Source organism: Maylandia zebra, linkage group LG23 (genome assembly GCF_041146795.1).
Source record: "Maylandia zebra isolate NMK-2024a linkage group LG23, Mzebra_GT3a, whole genome shotgun sequence".
NCBI lineage: Eukaryota > Metazoa > Chordata > Actinopteri > Cichliformes > Cichlidae > Maylandia > Maylandia zebra.
This window is the reverse complement of record NC_135188.1, coordinates 5,311,025-5,330,133: the sequence shown is the minus strand read 5'-3', so window position 1 is coordinate 5,330,133 and position 19,109 is coordinate 5,311,025. Positions and strand designations below refer to the sequence as shown.

At 39.9% G+C, this 19,109-nt stretch overlaps 1 protein-coding gene across 1 annotated transcript in view; it reads left to right on the top strand.

Annotated features, from left to right (window-relative positions):
- faf1 (Fas (TNFRSF6) associated factor 1) overlaps positions 1-19,109 on the top strand; it is a 60,418-nt gene that overhangs the window by 29,285 nt on the left and 12,024 nt on the right. Inside the window, exons 9-17 of the mRNA XM_004554921.3 lie at positions 494-589; positions 695-818; positions 930-993; positions 1,107-1,188; positions 8,890-9,044; positions 13,236-13,372; positions 13,470-13,558; positions 17,128-17,208; positions 18,917-18,994. Coding sequence (XP_004554978.1) covers positions 494-589; positions 695-818; positions 930-993; positions 1,107-1,188; positions 8,890-9,044; positions 13,236-13,372; positions 13,470-13,558; positions 17,128-17,208; positions 18,917-18,994 — 906 coding nt within the window. The remainder of the gene's footprint in view (positions 1-493; positions 590-694; positions 819-929; positions 994-1,106; positions 1,189-8,889; positions 9,045-13,235; positions 13,373-13,469; positions 13,559-17,127; positions 17,209-18,916; positions 18,995-19,109) is intronic.

Here is a 19,109-nt window from a genome sequence, read left to right as displayed (position 1 = left end):
AGCCTTGTCTCTATTGCTGATATCCCTTGGGGTCTGAGCCAGGAGACTCCTGTAATGAGTCCCTGCTGAATGCTCACATTTTCAGTCCTGGTTTTGGATTTGGGAGCTCATTAGTCAGGTTACCTTCTACTATAGACCACCACTGCACTTATGGATCCTGCAGGTGTACAGAAACCTCATTGTGGTCACGCCTCATTAGAGAGATGATCAAGCCTTTGTTTGAAAATACAAAGTATGTCATGATACAGGTTATGCTTCTGCTGCCTGGGGAAAAAGGCAAACAAATGTAAGGCACAACTACAGAATCAGTGGTGAAGTTTGCCTTGTTTTGGTTTAGGCATCAGTTTTAGGCAAGTCATAAGCAGTAGATACCAACACATACTTAAACTTGATGACATTATTATATTGTGTTGAGTAAACGCACACGGTCGGCAGTCATTCTTAATTGTTGGCTTCATTCTTTTGTTCTGTTTCCTTTGTTTGTTTGTTTTAGATGACACTAGCTCTTTCTGGAATCAGCTATCCCTGCCATCACCTGAGTGTTTGTCGAAGGTCCTCGCCAGCTAATGCCCAGGAACCCACAGAAGAGGTAAATTGACCTACGTATGCCACCGCACGCTTCTGAGTTATGCATTTCATCCCCTAGGCAACTTTCAAGCATCAGACATGCTCATGAAATGCTTCTTATTTACAGTGTGCGGATGTCCATATGATCAGCGACAGTGAGGGTGATGATTATGAAGACGCATCAGAATTTGGTGTGGATGATTCAGAGATGTTTGGAGTGGGCTCCTCGAGCTGTAGGAAATCACCTATGAGTACGTAATGTGAACCACTTGTAGAACTCAGTTATAGCAGCCACTGTAGTATTAACCTCCAGATACAGCATGTAAAGCCTGACCATATAATTATTTTTGTCCCTTTTGCAGTGCCAGAGAATAGTGAAAATGAAACTGATGCCTTAATTCACTTTACTTCTGAATTCTCTTCGAGGTGAGCGGTTGTTATGCTCAATTTAAAATGGCTTTGAAACCTGACAAAGCTGGATAGTAACAATGTTTTAAATAAGAGTCGTGTGTGTGTGTGTGTGTGTATGCGTCCTGTAGATATGGAGAGACCCATCCAATGTTCTTTATTGGGTCTTTGGAGGCAGCATCTCAAGAGGCCTTCCATGGCAAAGCCAGAGATGTAAGTAACCTTTTGGACTATTTTGGGTCTCACAGGAAAATTTTTAATATACTCTGAAAAACTTGTGTTTTTCTTTGAAGCTTCATATTCTTATCCCTTTTAATTTGGGCTGTGCAAGTGATACGAGGTACTGATGTTACAAATGATGGCCTGTCCTTTATCACTGATGTCATTTCTCCTTCATGGAAGAGTCGCTTTTTTCAGGTTTGAGTTTTCTTTGCTTAAGATAACATGACAAAGGAACACAAACAGAGAAGGATATTATTAATTCTGTCAAGGGAGATACTTTATTTCTCATAACTTCTCTTTTGTTACTGGGCTGGGGGAAATTTAAAACGCTAATATAATCAGGAACTTTATTCACCTGGCCTACATTTTTTACATTTGGGTTAGAGTTCATTGTTAAGTTGGGGAAAGCTAGATGAATCTGGTTACCATTATAGATGGATGCATAGGGTAATCAGAGATCACTGACGCCGTGCTGCTGGTCTGTTGCACACATAATTCAGTCCGCTTATGTAGAATGATATCTATGGAGATCTCATGAGACACAACTTTAAATATAAGTCATTTAGTTTTAGGCTTAATGCCAGTAAAACCAATCCAATCCAACCCAACTTTATTTATATAGCACTTTAAAACAACACAGTTGACCAGAGTGCTTTCCAATAATAAAACAGATAAAAGTTAAAAACCATACACTAAGCAGACAAAGAAATAAATATAAATAACAGTAAAATAAATACATAAATGAAAATGATAAAAATAAATCAGTATATATATATTAAATATTAAAACATGAGTAAAATAGACAATAAAATATACAATGAATAAAATTAACAAAATAAAAAAGATTAAGAGCAACAGCTGACTACAAACTGACTCTGGTACTACTCCTAAAAAGCCTTTGAAAAAAAGTGCGTTTTTAAAAGTGATTTAAACATTTCAAGTGTTGGGGCCAACCTAATATGGAGGGGCAGTTTATTCCATATTTTGGGGGCCACAACAGCAAAAGCTCAGTCCCCCCGGTGTTTCAGTCATCTATAATAGAGGTAATGGAGACCTGGTAATATTTTCATCTCTAATTATTTCCTCTCTTTATATTTTGTTTCCAAGAAGTCAGACTTCATCATAATTCTTTAAAGTGGTCTTGACCAATAGTTCCCCAGGTCCTCTTAAGGTCTCCTCGGTTTTTCTTTGGCCATTGTCTCGTTTTCAGTCCAGTCCTTATACTTGACCATTTATAGAGAAATGTTTTTGGTTTTGTTTTTTTTGTTTTTTGTTAAACTGCTCAACAGTGACCTAGAAATCATTCAACCACAAAAGGCACCCAACTTAAGGGATGAACCAGTGATGTGTCTACACATAACGGACAACTGGGCAAATAACCAATATGAAATTATGCTTTTAAGCACTTTGTTACTAGCAGCTTGTTGCAAAAAGCATGTAATGTGTTCCCATTTGTTTAGCTGAATTTATGAAACATGTCAAAAGTACCACAATTTGATGAGCATAAACAGCATCTTTACACTAACAAGGTGTTTCCCAACTGGCTTTTGGGCCTGGACAAGTGGAGGCCAATAGACAAAGCGGTAAGCCTGAAAATAACTATCTATACGAGGGATGTATCTGGAACTTCAGTTGATCCATATGCTGAAGCCTTATCAGAAATGGTCTCGGTGGATGTGTGGCTGTTAAAAAGCCATTCTTAAGGAATGGAAACAGAGAAAAAACCCTGAGGTGTGCCAAGAACTGGATGAATATTCAGTGGCAAGAGGTCTTATAGGGATGAATCCAAATTTTACATTTGGTTTAAATAATCGTTAATCTGTCTGGAGGTGGTCAGAGAGAGATAAAACAATGAGTCTCTATAGCTCGCTGGGAGCTCTGTCGTGGTTTGCAGCTGCATTTCAGTCCGTCGTGTTAGGGATCGTTCCTTGTCCACCATGCAGTACCATCTGGAAAGCGTCTGATTGGCAACGGCATGACAATGATCCCAAACACACTGCCAATGCAGTAACAGCAAACCTTGATGAAAAAGAAAAATGCATAGTGGAACACTATCAAACATGGATTGGCCTCCCCAGAGCCCAGACCACAACAATTATCAAAGCAGCGTGGGATCATCTTGACAGAGAACGGAACAAAAGGCAAAGCCTGTAGAACTATTACTGAGCATTACATTCCAAACAAGATTTATTAGGAGAGTGCATTTTGTTATACACTGTATTTTTGCACATTTTGACATATTGCCAGACAGATTTCACATTTTCCTACCAAAGTATAAAGAAATAAAAAGTGGCTCAAGACTTTTATTGAGTATTTCTTGAAACTTGAACAATTGGAATATCAGCATGAACAAAACTTGTTAGACACAGTGTGCTAAGAGTAACTGAGTAAATGATTAGTGTGTGCAGAAGGCATGACGATAATCTATGCCTTACTTTCCATAAACCGTAAAATTACATTTCTTTCTAAAAAAAAAAGTCATTGATGATGGTGATGTTTAATGTATGTACCGTGGATGTGGCTTGATAGCGACACTGATATTAGTTATCAAAACCATCATCAAATTTTCACCCCGACAGCTGAGGCTTTATTTTTAGCTGTCCACTTTCCCCCTTGTTTTTCAGCTTTTGTCCTTTTAAGGATGCTTGTATCAACGGACAGCTTGTGTGGATTACAGCCTTATTAGACTGTGAGGACACAGCAAGATGTTCTGGGGGTTCAGATCACCAGGCACACAAAGAGGGAGGGTGAAAAAGATGATAGCAGGGCCACAAAATGAAGGACATGGTCTTAAAAAGCAGCGTGGAGCACAAGAGAAAGTTGGACGAAAAAAGGCTGTGCGGGATGAAAGAGAAAAATAAGCAAATGTGATTTTGGGGGATAAAAGAAAGGGAAGGAGAGAGTGTGAAATAAACAGAGATGTAGAAAAAAATCTAAAGAGAAGCTTGGCATTTTGCCTGTTTCCCAGCTGATCTCCTCTCCTAAGCCAGCACAATATGGCTGATGTCTCTCTGGTGTTCACACACAGTACTGTACCACTGTGCTCTAAACAGCATGAGGGCAGAATAGTATTCATTTCCACTGTATTTTGTTTTATTCTGGGTGAGCTCGATTTAGCCTGCCAACTGTGCTGTGGTTAAAATGGCTTTGGAGAAGCTGGATATGTGCAAAGATGTTGCACGAAAGCAGAAGCTATTTGATCTGTTCTGTGTTTGTCCTGTTTTGTCACAAACATCTGAGATGACAGGCCAAAACAAGCTGCTTTTCACGGTTTCATTACACAGTAGCATATGTGCACAATTACACCGTCCCCTCTTCCATCTATCCGACAATCCCATCCCTTGCTCTTTCGCTTCCATTTGAAAAGCAATCTAGTATTTGTGTCCTCGTAGTAGAAAAAGCCTACTTCATTAAGGGTATATTAGAGTAGGGCAGGTTTGACTGAAGGGGTTTTTAAACAGAGGAATCAGTCTCACTCTCTCATAGCCTGGGAGAGGCTAATCACTAAGCAAAACACTACATTTGATGAAGTGTTTCTGAAGGTGTGTGTTGGGGGAATGTTGAGATAGACTCAATCCATCCTTAATGAAAATGCTTTGGGCTGCTGAGCTGAGCTGAGCTGAGCTGAACCCTCTTGGGGATCAGTGGTTAGTCAGAGCGTACAGAGAGATAGGCCACCCATCACTAACCACGATCCTCACTAAATCCCCATCAACGCACTGGTTAATCACTCTAACCCCACGCTTTTTCGCTCTCCACTCTGCTCTCATGTCTGCCACACACAAAGACACATCAAAATTCATAGCCTTGCTGAAGAGCGGAGTTGAGGGATTTATCGCTGCCAAGTATCTGCTTTAAAACCCAGCAATAGCCTCGCAGAGTCAAGAGGAAAAAGCAGCGGTCAGTCAGAATGGCATATGGCGCGTAGATGTACATGTATCTCTGTCAGCTTGTGAAATGTTGATCACAAGTGGCTTTGATTAGTTATTGACTGCACCTGAAATGATTACTGTCAGGTGTAAATGGATAGATTAGGGGCTACATCAGTGTAAAGTTTTAGATATTGATATATTTATTCTACATTCTCTTAATCCATCAGAATCATCGATGATCAGGAGCTTGGATAACCATAAGACAGCTCCATCCCTCATGTGTCAGAACAGTTAGATATACATGTGTGGCCATTACAGTTAAACGTTAAATGTGGTGTGCAAACTCAAACTTGTCCATATTCTTATAGTGTGGACTTTAACTACTTAACTTCAGTTGCGGACTTCATATTATTTCAGTGCTTTCATAATTGTTTGGAAAGACTCTAAAATGTGCCTCATGGCTGCCCATCGATCACAATGAGTTTTCCCACCGTGTAGGTCATTTGAGCTCTTCAATTTGAAGTATTTGCTTTTCCAGACTGAGCCGGTCATCTAAAGAACAATCACCATCTGGATTTCTCTGTCCTTCCTTTCATCTGTACATGTCTGTATCTCATTAACTAGTCTCTCCTGGCTTTGTTCAACACGCTGTATTTGTGATTAAGCCTCTTCTTGATGTTGCAAAAATGTCATCCACAGAAAAAGGGCCCTAATTAAACTAAAAGCTGTTGATCGACTTCAGTTCCACTACACGGTTTCCCTAAAGAGGCTTAAAATAAAATAAAAACAAACAAACAAAAGAAATTGGCAGTGTCACGTTTATTTCTGTTATTGCTCTAAAATTCTGATGGTGGCAAAATAATGTAACATGGATGAATCGTGGCACAAGTTATCTTCTCCTTGACTGCAAAGGCCCCTAACACCAGAGACTGTGGCTTCATGTGGACTAAGACTTTGTGTTTATGGGTGTGCCGTGAGATTTTTAGCAGCAAGTTGTATCTCTTCATTCATGTTTAAAAAGGGCAAAATCATGAAGCTAATTCTGGAGTGATATCAGACACAGCCTGTAATATTGCAAGCTTGCTTGGTTTATTTCATTCACCAACAGAAACTTGGCTATTTGGGTCTTCCCTTCGTAGCCATAGAGACGACCTGATCATGACAGAAACCGATGACATTGTTTTTGATTGTTTCTCTTTATGAATAACTAACTGTAAACTGGCTATATTAAATGTTTTTGAAAGTATAAATGTTTGGGCATAAAGGCACATTTTCTTTTTTTTATTTTAACCCCTGTGCAGACACTTTTTGCAGAAAAGGTGAATTGAAGCTGGACTAAAAATGAAAGTAATAACTGTACAGTGTCCGTAAATCACAGAGCGCTCTGCACACACCTTGGTGTCTGTTGCTCGCAGTTTCAGTCGCCTGAGCTGACAACTTCATTATCTCCACGTGTAAATTATATAAATTAGTCTGCAAATAAAGCCTTTTTAATATGTGACAGATCACATGTTAAATTCACTTTTTATCCTCATAATGAAGGACGAGTCCACCTTTAATAGAACTTGAGTAAATTAATAAATTGTGTTCATCTGTCAGCCCAGACCACATATTATATTATTTACATCCCAGGGTAGGAGATGCTGCTCATTATTAAAAAAACATTTTGGAAGTCCAGTTTATGTAAACCTATAAATACTCCTGTGACTGGCTTAGTTAGAGTACTACATGAATAGAGGAAGCAGCATTCTTGAGGTGCTTATAATTGGTCATCGGTCATTTATAATACGGGCAGATTTGGAGTGGGATATGAGCCTGATCCGCTTACACCCCTTTTCAGGTGATTTCTAACAGTAAATGGGTTTTATTATTAACATCATTGTGTTTTATCAGAATTTTTTTTTTCTTTTTGCATACATGCACTTTTATCTCAAGAATCTGAAATAAATAATCCCTTTATTTCAAACAACTAAAAAATAAAACAGAAAAACCTGCTCTTCATATTCACACATGGTAATCCGCATCCCTAAAAGAAAAAAAAAAGGCAAGTGGAGCAATTAATTAAAAAGGAAAAGTGAAACAAAAGACCTGCATGTTTTATGATAAAAAAAAAAAAATGTTTTTGTTTTAAAACGATGGTTAAAAAGTGCCTCATTCAAAGGACCGCCTCATTACGAGAACACATGCTTTTTTTCATATTTATAGACGCACATATTTCATATTTTCAAACTTTCTGCTGGGCCGTCTTCCAAGAAAGAGGTGCACTGATTAAACAGCAAATGAAGCGCAACGCTATTCTACAGTGTGAACTCTTTTGTTTCTCTCACAGCCTCAAAGCAAGCTTAGCTTTAGGTGAACAGGTGTGAGGAAGGGCTATGGGGTCACTATCTAGCTCAGGTTGGACCTAGTAATTTAGCTGAACTGAGGGATTTGCTCCTCCCCGCTAAGACAGGCAATACAAAAGATCTGAGTTGAAAGCGGAGAGGGAACAGAGGGGTACGGACAGTTTAACTAAGATGAAGGAGTTCAGTTTGCCAAAATGCCCACTTTGATTAGTCTTTACACTTGCTCTAATTGAGCATGCATGTGTGCGAGCATGAGTCCCGTTACTCGCGGGCAGCGGAGTTAAGTTTGCGCATCTGTGCGTGTGTGTCGGGGACGTCGGCGTTCGAGTGTGTATCGGGGTTTTGTTTTTTTGTTGGTTTTTTTTCACGCTGTAAAACTCTCCCTCTCCTCACACTCATTCCTCTCTCAAGACTGAATTTGCTTGTCTTCTCAGCATGAGTGTTTAATCTTTTCAGGCTGTTGAATCGGCCTAGTGAATGAGTCCCCAGCTCCTTCTCTCTAGGAGCCCTGGAGATTATTCTAAAGCACTAATCGTTGAGCAAACACAGCAGTGCTCTCCCATTCCTATTCTACACAGGCCACAGTATAGCACAACTTCTTCTTTCCCTTCTCCTCACGTTTTACGCCCTGTGTAGATTTTTCACTTTTTGGCGCACGTAGCCTAGATTACTGTTCCCGAGGAACAGACCCCTTAACTCCCCTTTCACAGCCGTGGGTAAAAATGAACTAAGCAGAGAGTGCGAGTTTTTCTTATTTGTTCTTTTATAGCAAGAGAAGTGACATGTAATTTAAAGAGCATTATTTCCAACATTGTCCCCTGGAACCTTTTATGTTTGTGGGTGTGTTTGTTTTTTAATTAGATTGTCAGTAGGGAGAATCTACCAGGCTTATATGATGGTGTCAATATCCTTGGATTTGGAGCTTCGTCAATATTGTCTGGCCCTGCCGCTACTAACCTGAACAGGCTGCTGGCATTTGGTGTAAAATAAATAGAGTGATTTGTCTGTTTTGTTTTCTCCATATCTTTGTCGCCTCCAAGCAAAGTTTTATTTACACCGCTCTCCATTTTATTTTGCGTGGTATTTGCTTTTTTGCCAGTTGTGGTCCTACCGTGGTCTTTAGAAGTCCTGCTAGCTCTGCGCCCAGTCCTCTCTGCCGGTGGTCTTGTTATGTTCATGTAATATGGACATGTCTCTCCAATAATGAGACGCCTAGTGCATGGCTGACAGAGCTGCACCGATCACAGATATGACATTTATTATATTGGGGAGTGATGAGTTTTAGCTAGTCAAACTTCTTCCACAAAGTCAACTGTATACTTTGGTGTTTGGTTCCACCTATTAGCCACTGAACAACTGATTGAAGACAAAAATAAAGGATCAGCTGCAGTGACCCTTTGCCTTACCAAATGTCCTAGCACAGTAAGAGGTGCAGTTTGCTCCCACTCTGATTTTCAAACTGTTTCTCTCCACAGAGAAAGCTGCTGGCTATCTACCTCCACAATGATGACAGTGTTCTCAGCAACGTCTTCTGCTCCCAAATGATGTGCGCTGACTCTATCGTCTCTTACCTGAGCCAGAACTTCATCACATGGGCATGGGATGTCACTAAAGAAGCTAACAAATCCAGGTACAATGTTAGTCAACCAGCACGCTTGGAGTGCGATTGAAGACGTATCTTATTCCAAGAATCCTATTGTTTAATGAGTCCATTTTTGCGTAATTCATTTGTGTAAATAAAGTTTTAAGCTCATCTTGCGATGTTTGAGTTGTCGGATCAAATATTTAAATTGTAGAAACTGCAGCTACTCGTGAATTCTGTTGCAAAGCTAAATCTGGCTGTGTTTTCTGGTTGCCAAATCTGACTGTGATGCTATAGCTAGGGGAGAAAACAGTTTGGTCAGTGAGTATGATGGCTAAACGGTAATAAAAAAAAAAAACTAAGGTTTTAAACACTGAATTAATTCTCTGGAGATCCGGTAGTCTATCAGAATCATGCTGTATTTAGAATTGCTTTAGCCAGCTGTAAAGTTTAGTAATGCAATAAGAGAACCTTTAAGCCCTGACTGCATCCTTAATCCTTATGTTTTATTTATATGTGACTTACTGTCCGCAGGAGCCGACTGTCTGCATAAATACTGAGGTGTATCTAATAAAGAGGATATTGAATGTATTTCAGCGGGAGAGAAGCTTGATCATGAGCTGAGGGCTTTGTGAGCTGTCAGAGTCCTCTGGTTGGGAAGCAGTCTGTTGCATGCTACTATCTTGTCCCCGCATTATTGTTCTGAATAGTTTTCTTAGAGAAAGTAAATTTAGTTTTCAGTCGTGCCTTCATCCTGCTGTTGTATTTTTTTTTTGTGTGTGAAGCAAGAAAATCTTGGACTTTAGAGAGTGAATCCTGCATATTTTGGGTAGCGTTTAGATAATAATCCAGAAATGCTAGTGTAGGTGGAATCCTATCTGGCAAATGAACAGTGTTTAAAAATCGGTTTGACACATCCGTAATTGCTGGCATTCATCTTTCACTCCATTACTCGTACTCTGTATCTCTTTCTTCTCATTCTCTCTTCAGCCTCATTCTCTTTTTGAAGCTTGGAGGTTGCATGCTAACAAAAGGCGTTGTGTTTGCACGGTGAGGCCCCTGATTGGGCAATCTTGACCAAACTGTCTGAATAGAGGGTCAGTGGGAGATGAAGGACTCCGTTGGAGTCCAAACATCTCTATCTCTCCAATTTATCCTGAAAGTCCTAGCTTAGCTCCAGCACCCTGTGTTGGTATTTTACAACAACACCTGTTTATTACATTGGTTCAGTGAGTGAGATATATATTTTTAACAGACTATTAGATCTCTTGCAGGTTCAAGTGTTGAACAGAGGACAGGTTTAGGTAAATTTGAACCTTTGTTTCACATTGTAAACAAGGAATGCTTCATGTATTTCATCCTTGCCTTCATCTTTAATACTACATATTTTACTTGTTTCCTTTCTGATATTTCTTTATTTCTCTTCTATTTAATCAGCTACCTCAGCTCTCTCACTCTACCCTGAACCTCCAGAGTTAAGCCTGCCCTCTGGTAGCAGTCATTGAGAAAGACTCGCACCCTGACCTCAGCTCTCCATTATTTCTTTTAAGGAAACTCCCTCCTTTCCTCATTCCGCACTCCTTTCTCTCCCATTGGCCTCCTTTGCTTTTTGCCCCAGCTGGGCCTTTTTATTGCACGTTAAAAAGGAGGCAACATCTGGAGCTTTTCATCACACACAGCTAGTCGCAGCTTTGCTGCTAACGCATGCATGCACATGTGCGCACTAACTCGCTCACACATCCAACTGCTGCTCGGCATTCTCACGCTCTTTAGCTGATCTAAAGTGACTGGTGATTGGCATCAGTCACACAAGCTGTTAGAAAGGTATCCTGATTATGTGTGCGTGCATTTGTGTGTGTCTGTGAGCGAGTGATAAACCTGCTGATATTGGAATGTGCCTGTTGCTTAGCTTAATCTATTCTCACAGGCCTACCAGTTAAATGATTAATTATGCATAAATGCAGTGCTGCTGATTGGATGCCAGTGTAATTGTCACTCGTGGGAAATGAATCTGATATATCGCCGAGGCAGTATACTGTCATTGCACATGTAAGTAAATAAACACATTGAAAGTCGATTATTTGTGTTGTGTGCGCATTCTCATAATACATTACAGTGTAAGAATATGCACTAAGGTGACCTTATGTTGACACTAGATTTAGTGTTTTAAACATTATACAGACCTGGCAGTCTAATGTGATTACCCGTTTGGTCTATAGCAATACAGGCGATCTTATTAGAGAATAAAATAAAAAAGAATAATCCTTTAATTGTCCCACAAGGGGAAATTTGGTTGTAACAGCAGCCAAAAAGACACATATACAAACAAACAGTACACAGGACACAGAACAGAAACATACAGAAACATACAGAAACAATTTTTCTTACAAATTTCATATTTACTAGCCTTTAAGTGTAAACTTGTGTCTTAACTGCTCAAGGCAGGAACAGACCGTTGTGCGAACCTGTTCTGTACACTCGACTTCTTCTCTTGACATAGTCTTCCCTGAAAACATAACTCGTTTGGTGGGAGAACAAAATGTCACTTTCAAATCAAAACATGTCCATGTTCACTCTGAAACAAAGTGTGTATGACACAGTGAGCTATCAGAGCATCCGGTTCCCATACTGCACACGTACAGGTGGCTGGCAAAAATATTCCCTGCAGTGCTACTGTACTACCCTGACTCATCAGCTGCTCAGTGGAGCAGACGCCAGGTCTAACCGGTCTACTCGCATCATAGTGCATCAGTTTGATTTGAAGAAGTGCAAGCTGACAGTCCAGGAAAACATTTACTGTTATAGCTGTCGGGATCCGCAGTGAGAAAATAAGCTGGGATGGGCAACAAATTAGAATCTGTCAGTCACATTAGCCACCGAAGCATTTAATGGTAGTTGCAAATTCCATGCAGGTGTTTCTTCTGCATTTAGTTAGCCATAAAGGTTTTTAAAGGCCGCAGGTTACTATGTTATATTAGGGCTAGATGAGACAGGCCGAACTGTGCAGCTCATTTCCTGGAGTGACTTCCTCCTGACATTAAGTGTTGTGGCCATACTTATTCTTCTTTACGTAATTCCATAAGGGCTTCGTAGTTCTTCCTGTTTCCTAGTTTCGGTGTCCGTCTTACCCTAAACGATAGTGGTTACAAAGTACATGTAAGTTGTGTTTTGAGATTGTGCTGTTTTTATGTTGTTGTGATTATGATCATCATTGTGCTGAACTGACTTCCTTAGTTTAGAGTTAGAAACCAAAGCAGGTTAGCCTGTGCTTGATTAGAGGTTTAAGATTGGGTTACCCTTCAAGTTAGTGTCTATTGTTCCCTGGCCTTTCATTACAGGTTAGAGTTTCCCTGTGAGCTTTTGTTATATTGTGGCTGGGTTGAGGTCTGAACAGGGACAAATGTCAGAACAAAATGATCTAAGATTTAGGGTACCCACGTTTTTCATTGCAAGGTGTGGGTCACACAAAGTTCAACATTTGGAAAAAGTTTTTGTCTGCATTGTATTCCAAAGCTCATTTCATTCATCTTTCAGTCCAACGTCCACACTTTAGCTGGTTTTGGCATGATTATTACTACTACTGCTATTGTCCTATTGACTGGAAGTACTCGATTTCACCGTTTGGAAAGTCTGCAAGTAGCTCCCGCAGCTTTGGCTTCATCTTTTAATGAGTTACACCCCCTCTCAGACAGCATCCGCTCTATCTATCTTCTTCCTCTGACCTGCTGTCCCGCCATCCATTCCATTACCTCTCTATTTTACCAGGCAGTTATTAAAGGCAGGAGAAAAAGCTAATCTATATTTGCATTCAGTCTATAGCAATTCATTAATATTATGACATTTACAGGGAGCTTGGCGGGGCTCCGACTGCCTGCTACCCTTTTCCCTCTCTGAAATGTTAATTTAAAAAGTTCTGTCTTTGTAATGGAATAAGAAATCCTCTCTTGCCCTATCAATTCTGGGTGTCTGGTGAGGAATACTAATTCATCTGTGGTTCCAATTGAGATAGCAGAATTGGTTTTAAAGTCTTTAATGCCACAAGTTGTGTGTATTTCTCTTTTGTGCTGCAATCTGAAAAGCACACACCTCCCAGTGAAAATATGTGCACGAATACTTTATCGCTCTTTAAAATTGTTTTTATTGCAGGCTTAAATATATGCTTATTACCAAAGGAACAAGCAGGTAAAGTAAATAAATTGGGGGGGGAAAGTGAATTAGATAAATTTCTTTGTCTTCCAGACTACTCACTATGTGTACGAGGCACTTTGGCAGTGTGGTGACACAGACCATACGGACATACACGACAGACCAGTTCCCCCTGCTCCTCATAGTCATGGGGAAACGCACATCCAATGAAGTTCTAAATGTTATTCAAGGTAATTCTCATTTTATTCATCGTACAATTAACTCTGTTTTCTGTAATTATCATGAAAACAAACTCTTTTATTGCCCTGATTTTCTTTTCTAATTCAGGCAATACAACAGTGGATGAGCTGATGATGAGGTTAATGGGAGCAATGGAGATCTTCACAGCACAACAGCAAGAGGACATTAAAGACGAGGTAAAGCTTGAGCGGAATCAGACAGTCTGTTCGCAGGAAACAAAAACATCAGCCTCTGATCCTTAAAGATGGAGAAAAGACTTTATTTCTTTGTTCTTTCAATAACTACTTGGTTCATTATGGACCATTTGCTCTTTCAAATGGAAACATATGCTCGTGTTTCCTTGTAATGCTGTTTAACAGTAGCTAGGAAAGTTGTACAAAACTGCTGTTGACTAAACTAACCAGTTTGCTACTATCTATAGTTTCCACTGTATATAGATGACTTCATATTTTTATTTAAAGGAGGTACTGTGGCCTGGGGAGCACTTCCAAGTATACCAACCGAATTCTCAAATGTACAGTTTTTTGTGAGAGTCACGCTTTTGACATTAATGACATCGTTTCAAGCTAAAGCCGTGCTTTATTGGTTGGGATAAGTTGCAGACTGCCAGAGGTTTCTTCCTGTTAAAAGGGAGTTTTTTTTTTCTTCCCACTGTCACCAAAGTGCTTGCTCATAGAGGGTCATATGATTGTTGGGTTTTTCTCCGTATGTATTATTGTAGGGTCTACCTTACAATAAAAAGGGCCTTGAGGCGACTGTTGTTGTGATTTGGCGCTGTATAAATAAAATTGAATTGAACTTCTACCATTTATCTTATTTTAGTTGGCTAATCTCAGTGGCTCCAGTAACTGGACCAACTTTTAACATTGTGCAATAAATTGCAACAGCACATCAGAAGGCACTGTTAAAATATGGCTTTTGTTATAATGACTCGAGAACCATTCAGCCATTTCATCCCCTTTAGTTATCAACTAGAGTCTGGCTACTGCTAACGTATCTGTTGACCTCCTTTTACCCAAAGAGAAAATGTAACTAAAACATGATTAAAACATTCCTTCCATAGAAATGATAAGGTGGAGCTAGCATTTTGTGTCCTTCCCACGAATCTTAACAATATGAGACAATGCATCAGTCACTTACAACGAACTTAACTAATTTATTAACTATCATCTCATATGTTCACTCAAATCCTTTTGACATGAAAAACACTGTAGTTACTTTTAACTTAATGGTCCTCATAGCTTAGTTTAGACATTCCCAAACCATGTGAGTGCCATGGTAACTGTTGTAAAGGATATGTGAATATTACTATGGTTAAGTCTATAATTGAAAACTGACCTGTGTGACTTGAAGCTGACTTGTTCAGATTAATAAAAAACAATAACACATTACTAAGCTTTAGAGTAATTTAATCAGCACTGGTGTTTAGTCTCTTAGTATGTCGCAGAAGTTTTGGTTGTGTGAAATCTTTCGTAGCTGCCCTTTCCACTTTTATGCGCGTTTTCCACGGATTTTTGTCAGCCCTGACTACACTGTGCCTCTTTTTTGACTACTGTATCTATAGATGACAGATGTCAAGCTGTGTTAGGTTCAGCCATTATGTTAAGTCAACCAAACAGCCTTTTTAGCAATTCGCAGCGCTATTGTGGGAGTCATAGCATCTCAGTTATGGGAATCGTGGCTGAGGAATGAGTTGAGTTTCACACACACCCTGAGGGTCAGACTTGCTCAGGTGAGCTGTGCCCTGCTGAGTGACAGCTACTCTCTCTGTGTTGTTATAACGTCTGTAATGCTCTGGCTTTGTTGTGGATTTGTCACTCTTAGTCGCTCGTCAAATAATCATTAATGATAGGATTTAAAACAAGAAATATTCAGAGTTTGTACATAAAGTGTTGGATCCTGGGGTTCTTTTCTTTTACAGGATTAGTGCCGGTGCTCTGTGTGTGTGTGTGTGTGGTTGTGTGTGTGTGTATGTGTGTGTGCCAAAAGAATAGTACTATTACCAAAATTAAACACTATAAAAATGAAGTAATATATGACTATTTATTCATTATTAGTACCATCAACCTCAAGATTTTCACTGACAAACCTCATTTTCACGGTACCTGCTTTTGGGTGCTGGTGTATATGATTCTTTCCCTGTGTCTCATCCTTCTTCTTCCATTTTTCTCCTTTCCAAAGACAAACTCAGACATGAACACAGACACCCAGACATTCCTCTTTGACAGCGACTTTTGTGTCAGTCTGGAATCGGAGCAGCTGGAAGGCCACATTGTGATTTCTACCAGCCGTACTGACTCGCCAGTCATTTGTATGGTTTTCTGTGTTTTAGCTTAGTAGTTAGTAATCAAATGACTACTCGATGCAATTTTGTGGTCTACATCTGTCAGCATTTCAGGGTTGTTGTTTTTTAAAGGTCGTTTTCGGGTCATTAAGCATGGATTTCATAGGAAAACTAGCCAAAAACTAACCATTGTGCAGTTTGTGCTGATTTGGTTGAAGAGTTTTATATAAAAAGAGTATACATTTGAGTCGAGTTTCATGGTTAGGTGAACTAGTGTCCACAGAAAGGATCTGATTTAAGCCAGGGCCCTCTGTTTGTTAAGTGACAGTGCGCATAAAGGCTGATATTGCGGTCCAAAAGGAAATAATTGGATATAAAATTTGCCCTCTGGCAAGTAGAGCTCAGCCACTTGGTTCCAAAATTAAATTGCAAAAAAACCCAACCCAAAAACCGCCATATAAAGCGTCTTTCACTAGTTGTTATTTGTGAGCAAACATTAAATATGTGACAGCTTGCTTTTCTGAACACCAAGTGTATCATCACGACTAAAAGACGGCACACGTCTTGCCAACTTGAACAGTAGCCAAGATATAGTTGTGGAAAATCTGTTTCTTTTTTCCTCCAAAGTTAAGGCCCTGAAAATCACATGGTGTTTGAGCATGTCAGATAAACATTTCCCTTCATGCCTCCTCACTTTAGGTTATTCAAAGTGTTTGAAAACATTCAACAGCAGGTCAAATGAATGTAAAAATGAATATCAAACATGAACTACTGTGCGACTTGTTTGCGTGACTCGGGGGCAATCTATTGAAAGTAGCCACTTTTGATGCTTTTGTCCCTCTGTGCCATTCTTTTACAGTTTCCTTTCAAAGTTCATCTATTATGTAGCCCAAAAGCACAAATGTATATTTGCATTTTCCAATTCAGTGCAACAATACACACTGTCATTTTGCTTAGCCGCTGCCTGGTTTCACAGTAGCCCTCTGATCATCACAATAAGCTTACTTTGCCATATCCGGGCTGACACACAGCGTGGGCCTTCAGAAAATAGAAAACTAATGGCTGTGCGCTGTTAACACAATGGACACTTGTATTTAGTCCCAGTCTTTATAAAACACTTTGTAGCCACAGCAGGTAGAAAGAGAAAGGCCGCCTGTCCCTTTCCCTCTGTACAAACAGGAAGAGAGGCAGCGTGAATAAAAGAAAAAGGGAGGGTGAAACTGAGATGAGGAAACATAAAAGGGGCTCGGGGTCTGGTAAATGACAGCCCAGTCAGAATGAATTCCCTTCTGTTGCTACTCTTTCATACCTGGTGTTTGTATGTAGCCGCACTTGACATGCTGTTTTCTGCTGCTAGCTTCCACAGCCGGCACTTCTGCTTAGATGTTTTGTCCTCGTGTATCCTTTATTATGCTGCTAGTTAATGGGACCGACTTTCTTTCTTCCCCTCTCTCCACTCAGGACGAGCGCGAGGCAAGGGAGATGGTGAAGAGAGAACAGGACGAGGCCTATCGTCTGTCTTTAGAGGCTGATCGTAAGAAGGTACTTTCAGAATAATGCAGTTGTGATCAGAAGTTGACGCACACTTATCATGGGCATGAATGTCATGTAGGTTTGTGCTTTTAATGATTCCTACGAGTTGGTCCTCTTCCAGGGTAGAATGATGGCACAGCATACATCTGTAGTGACTTTCACAAACAAGAACTGGGTGCACAACTTTGAATTTAATTTGTATTTTCTCTAATCCACATGGGGTAAAATGTCTGTGTATATATAGGCTCAAATATATACACCATGTCCACTAGCAACTTTGACCAGACACTAAAAAACAAACTTTTGGCACAGTTATGGATGGATATTTGACCACCCTTCTTAGCAGAATTGAAGAAGTTCATTTAAGTTGGTTGGTTTTCTTGGTACAGCCAAGCCCCACCTTTTAGTCCACAAATTTTAAATAGGGTTGAGATCGGGGCTTTGCAAAAGCCATCCTAGCAGCTTAATGTTAGCCTGTTTTATCCGTTTCAAAACCAGGGATCATTGTCCTACTGGAACACCCAATTGCTTCCCAGTTTGAACTGTCCAGCTGTTGATTTGAGGTGAAGTTGAAGAATTTGGAGGTAGTACTCTTCCTTCATTGTTCCATCCACTTTTTACAGTGTAGCAGTACCACTGGTAGCAAAACAGCCCCAGAGCAGAATGCTACCATCACGATGCTTGATAGTTGATACAGTTCTTAGGTTTAAGCCTCAGCTTTATTCATCCAAACATACCTCTTGCTATTTTGGTGGAATAGTCAGTCTTTTTCTTGTCTGACCATAAAGGTTTGCGTCATAATACAGCTGGGTTGTCCATATGTGCAGCTACAAACTGTGGACAGTGATCCTAGTGATGCTTCCAGACCATGAGAAAGTAAAAACTTGTATTTATATACAGGTGTTTAAACTCCTCTAGTGATCTTGGCAGTTGTTTAGAAATGGCCGATTAAGCTTCTGGTAGGATGTACTCAAAGCCCTGACCTCAGCCCTATTCAAAATTTGTGAACTATGCTTAAAAGTCGGGTCTGTGCCAGCAAACCGGCTAATTTAAATGAACTCTGTAGTTCTGCCAAGAAGACAGAATTATGCCAGGAGCTTGTTGATGGCTACTAAAAGCATCTGGTCGAGTTTCAACTTGCTAAGAGACATTTAACTAAATATCATCGGGGATGTATGTATATATTTGACCGTGTGTGGATTAGAGATAATCCAAAGTATGTTCAAACGTGTGCCCAGTTCTTGCTTTCGAAAGGCATTAAAGATGTACAGCGTACAGTCATTCCAGCCTGGAAAAAGGATAGTTCAAATCCGTTCATGCCCCTGATGAGTGTACGTAAACTTCTGACCACAAGTGCACCAGTTATCTTTGTGTATCACTGTCAGTTCTTAAGTGTTGTTTTTGAAGCATAGTATTAAAATCAAAATGAACCTCAAACATCAGGTTTAGAGTACAATCTACTCCTACTGTGTTACTCGGTTTAGTTGAGGTGTCGTAAATAATAAGAAATGCCTTATTGTTGTTCAGTGAGATCATAATGAGCCAGTGTGTGTACAGAGCAGCTCATTTTAACTTTAAATTATGCTGTGCTTGTGCAGACTACAACTTGCGTGTCTAGAACAAAGTTTTTGTTGATCAGTCAGTTAGTTTGTCAAAGCAAAGTAACAGAAATGAATCCAATTAATGATTTGTTTATGTTTTTGGGGGGTTTTTTCAGAGAGAAGCCCAGGAGAGAGAAGAGGCCGAACAGTTTCGCTTGGAACAGATGAGAAAGGAGCAGGAGGAGGAGAAGGAGGTGAGTACGACAGCCATAATTATACTAATTATACAGCAAACATAGGTAGCCAAAAGTGTCAGTTAGTTACTAGTTAATTCGTACCGAACAAGTTTGCTATTATTCCACAACAGCA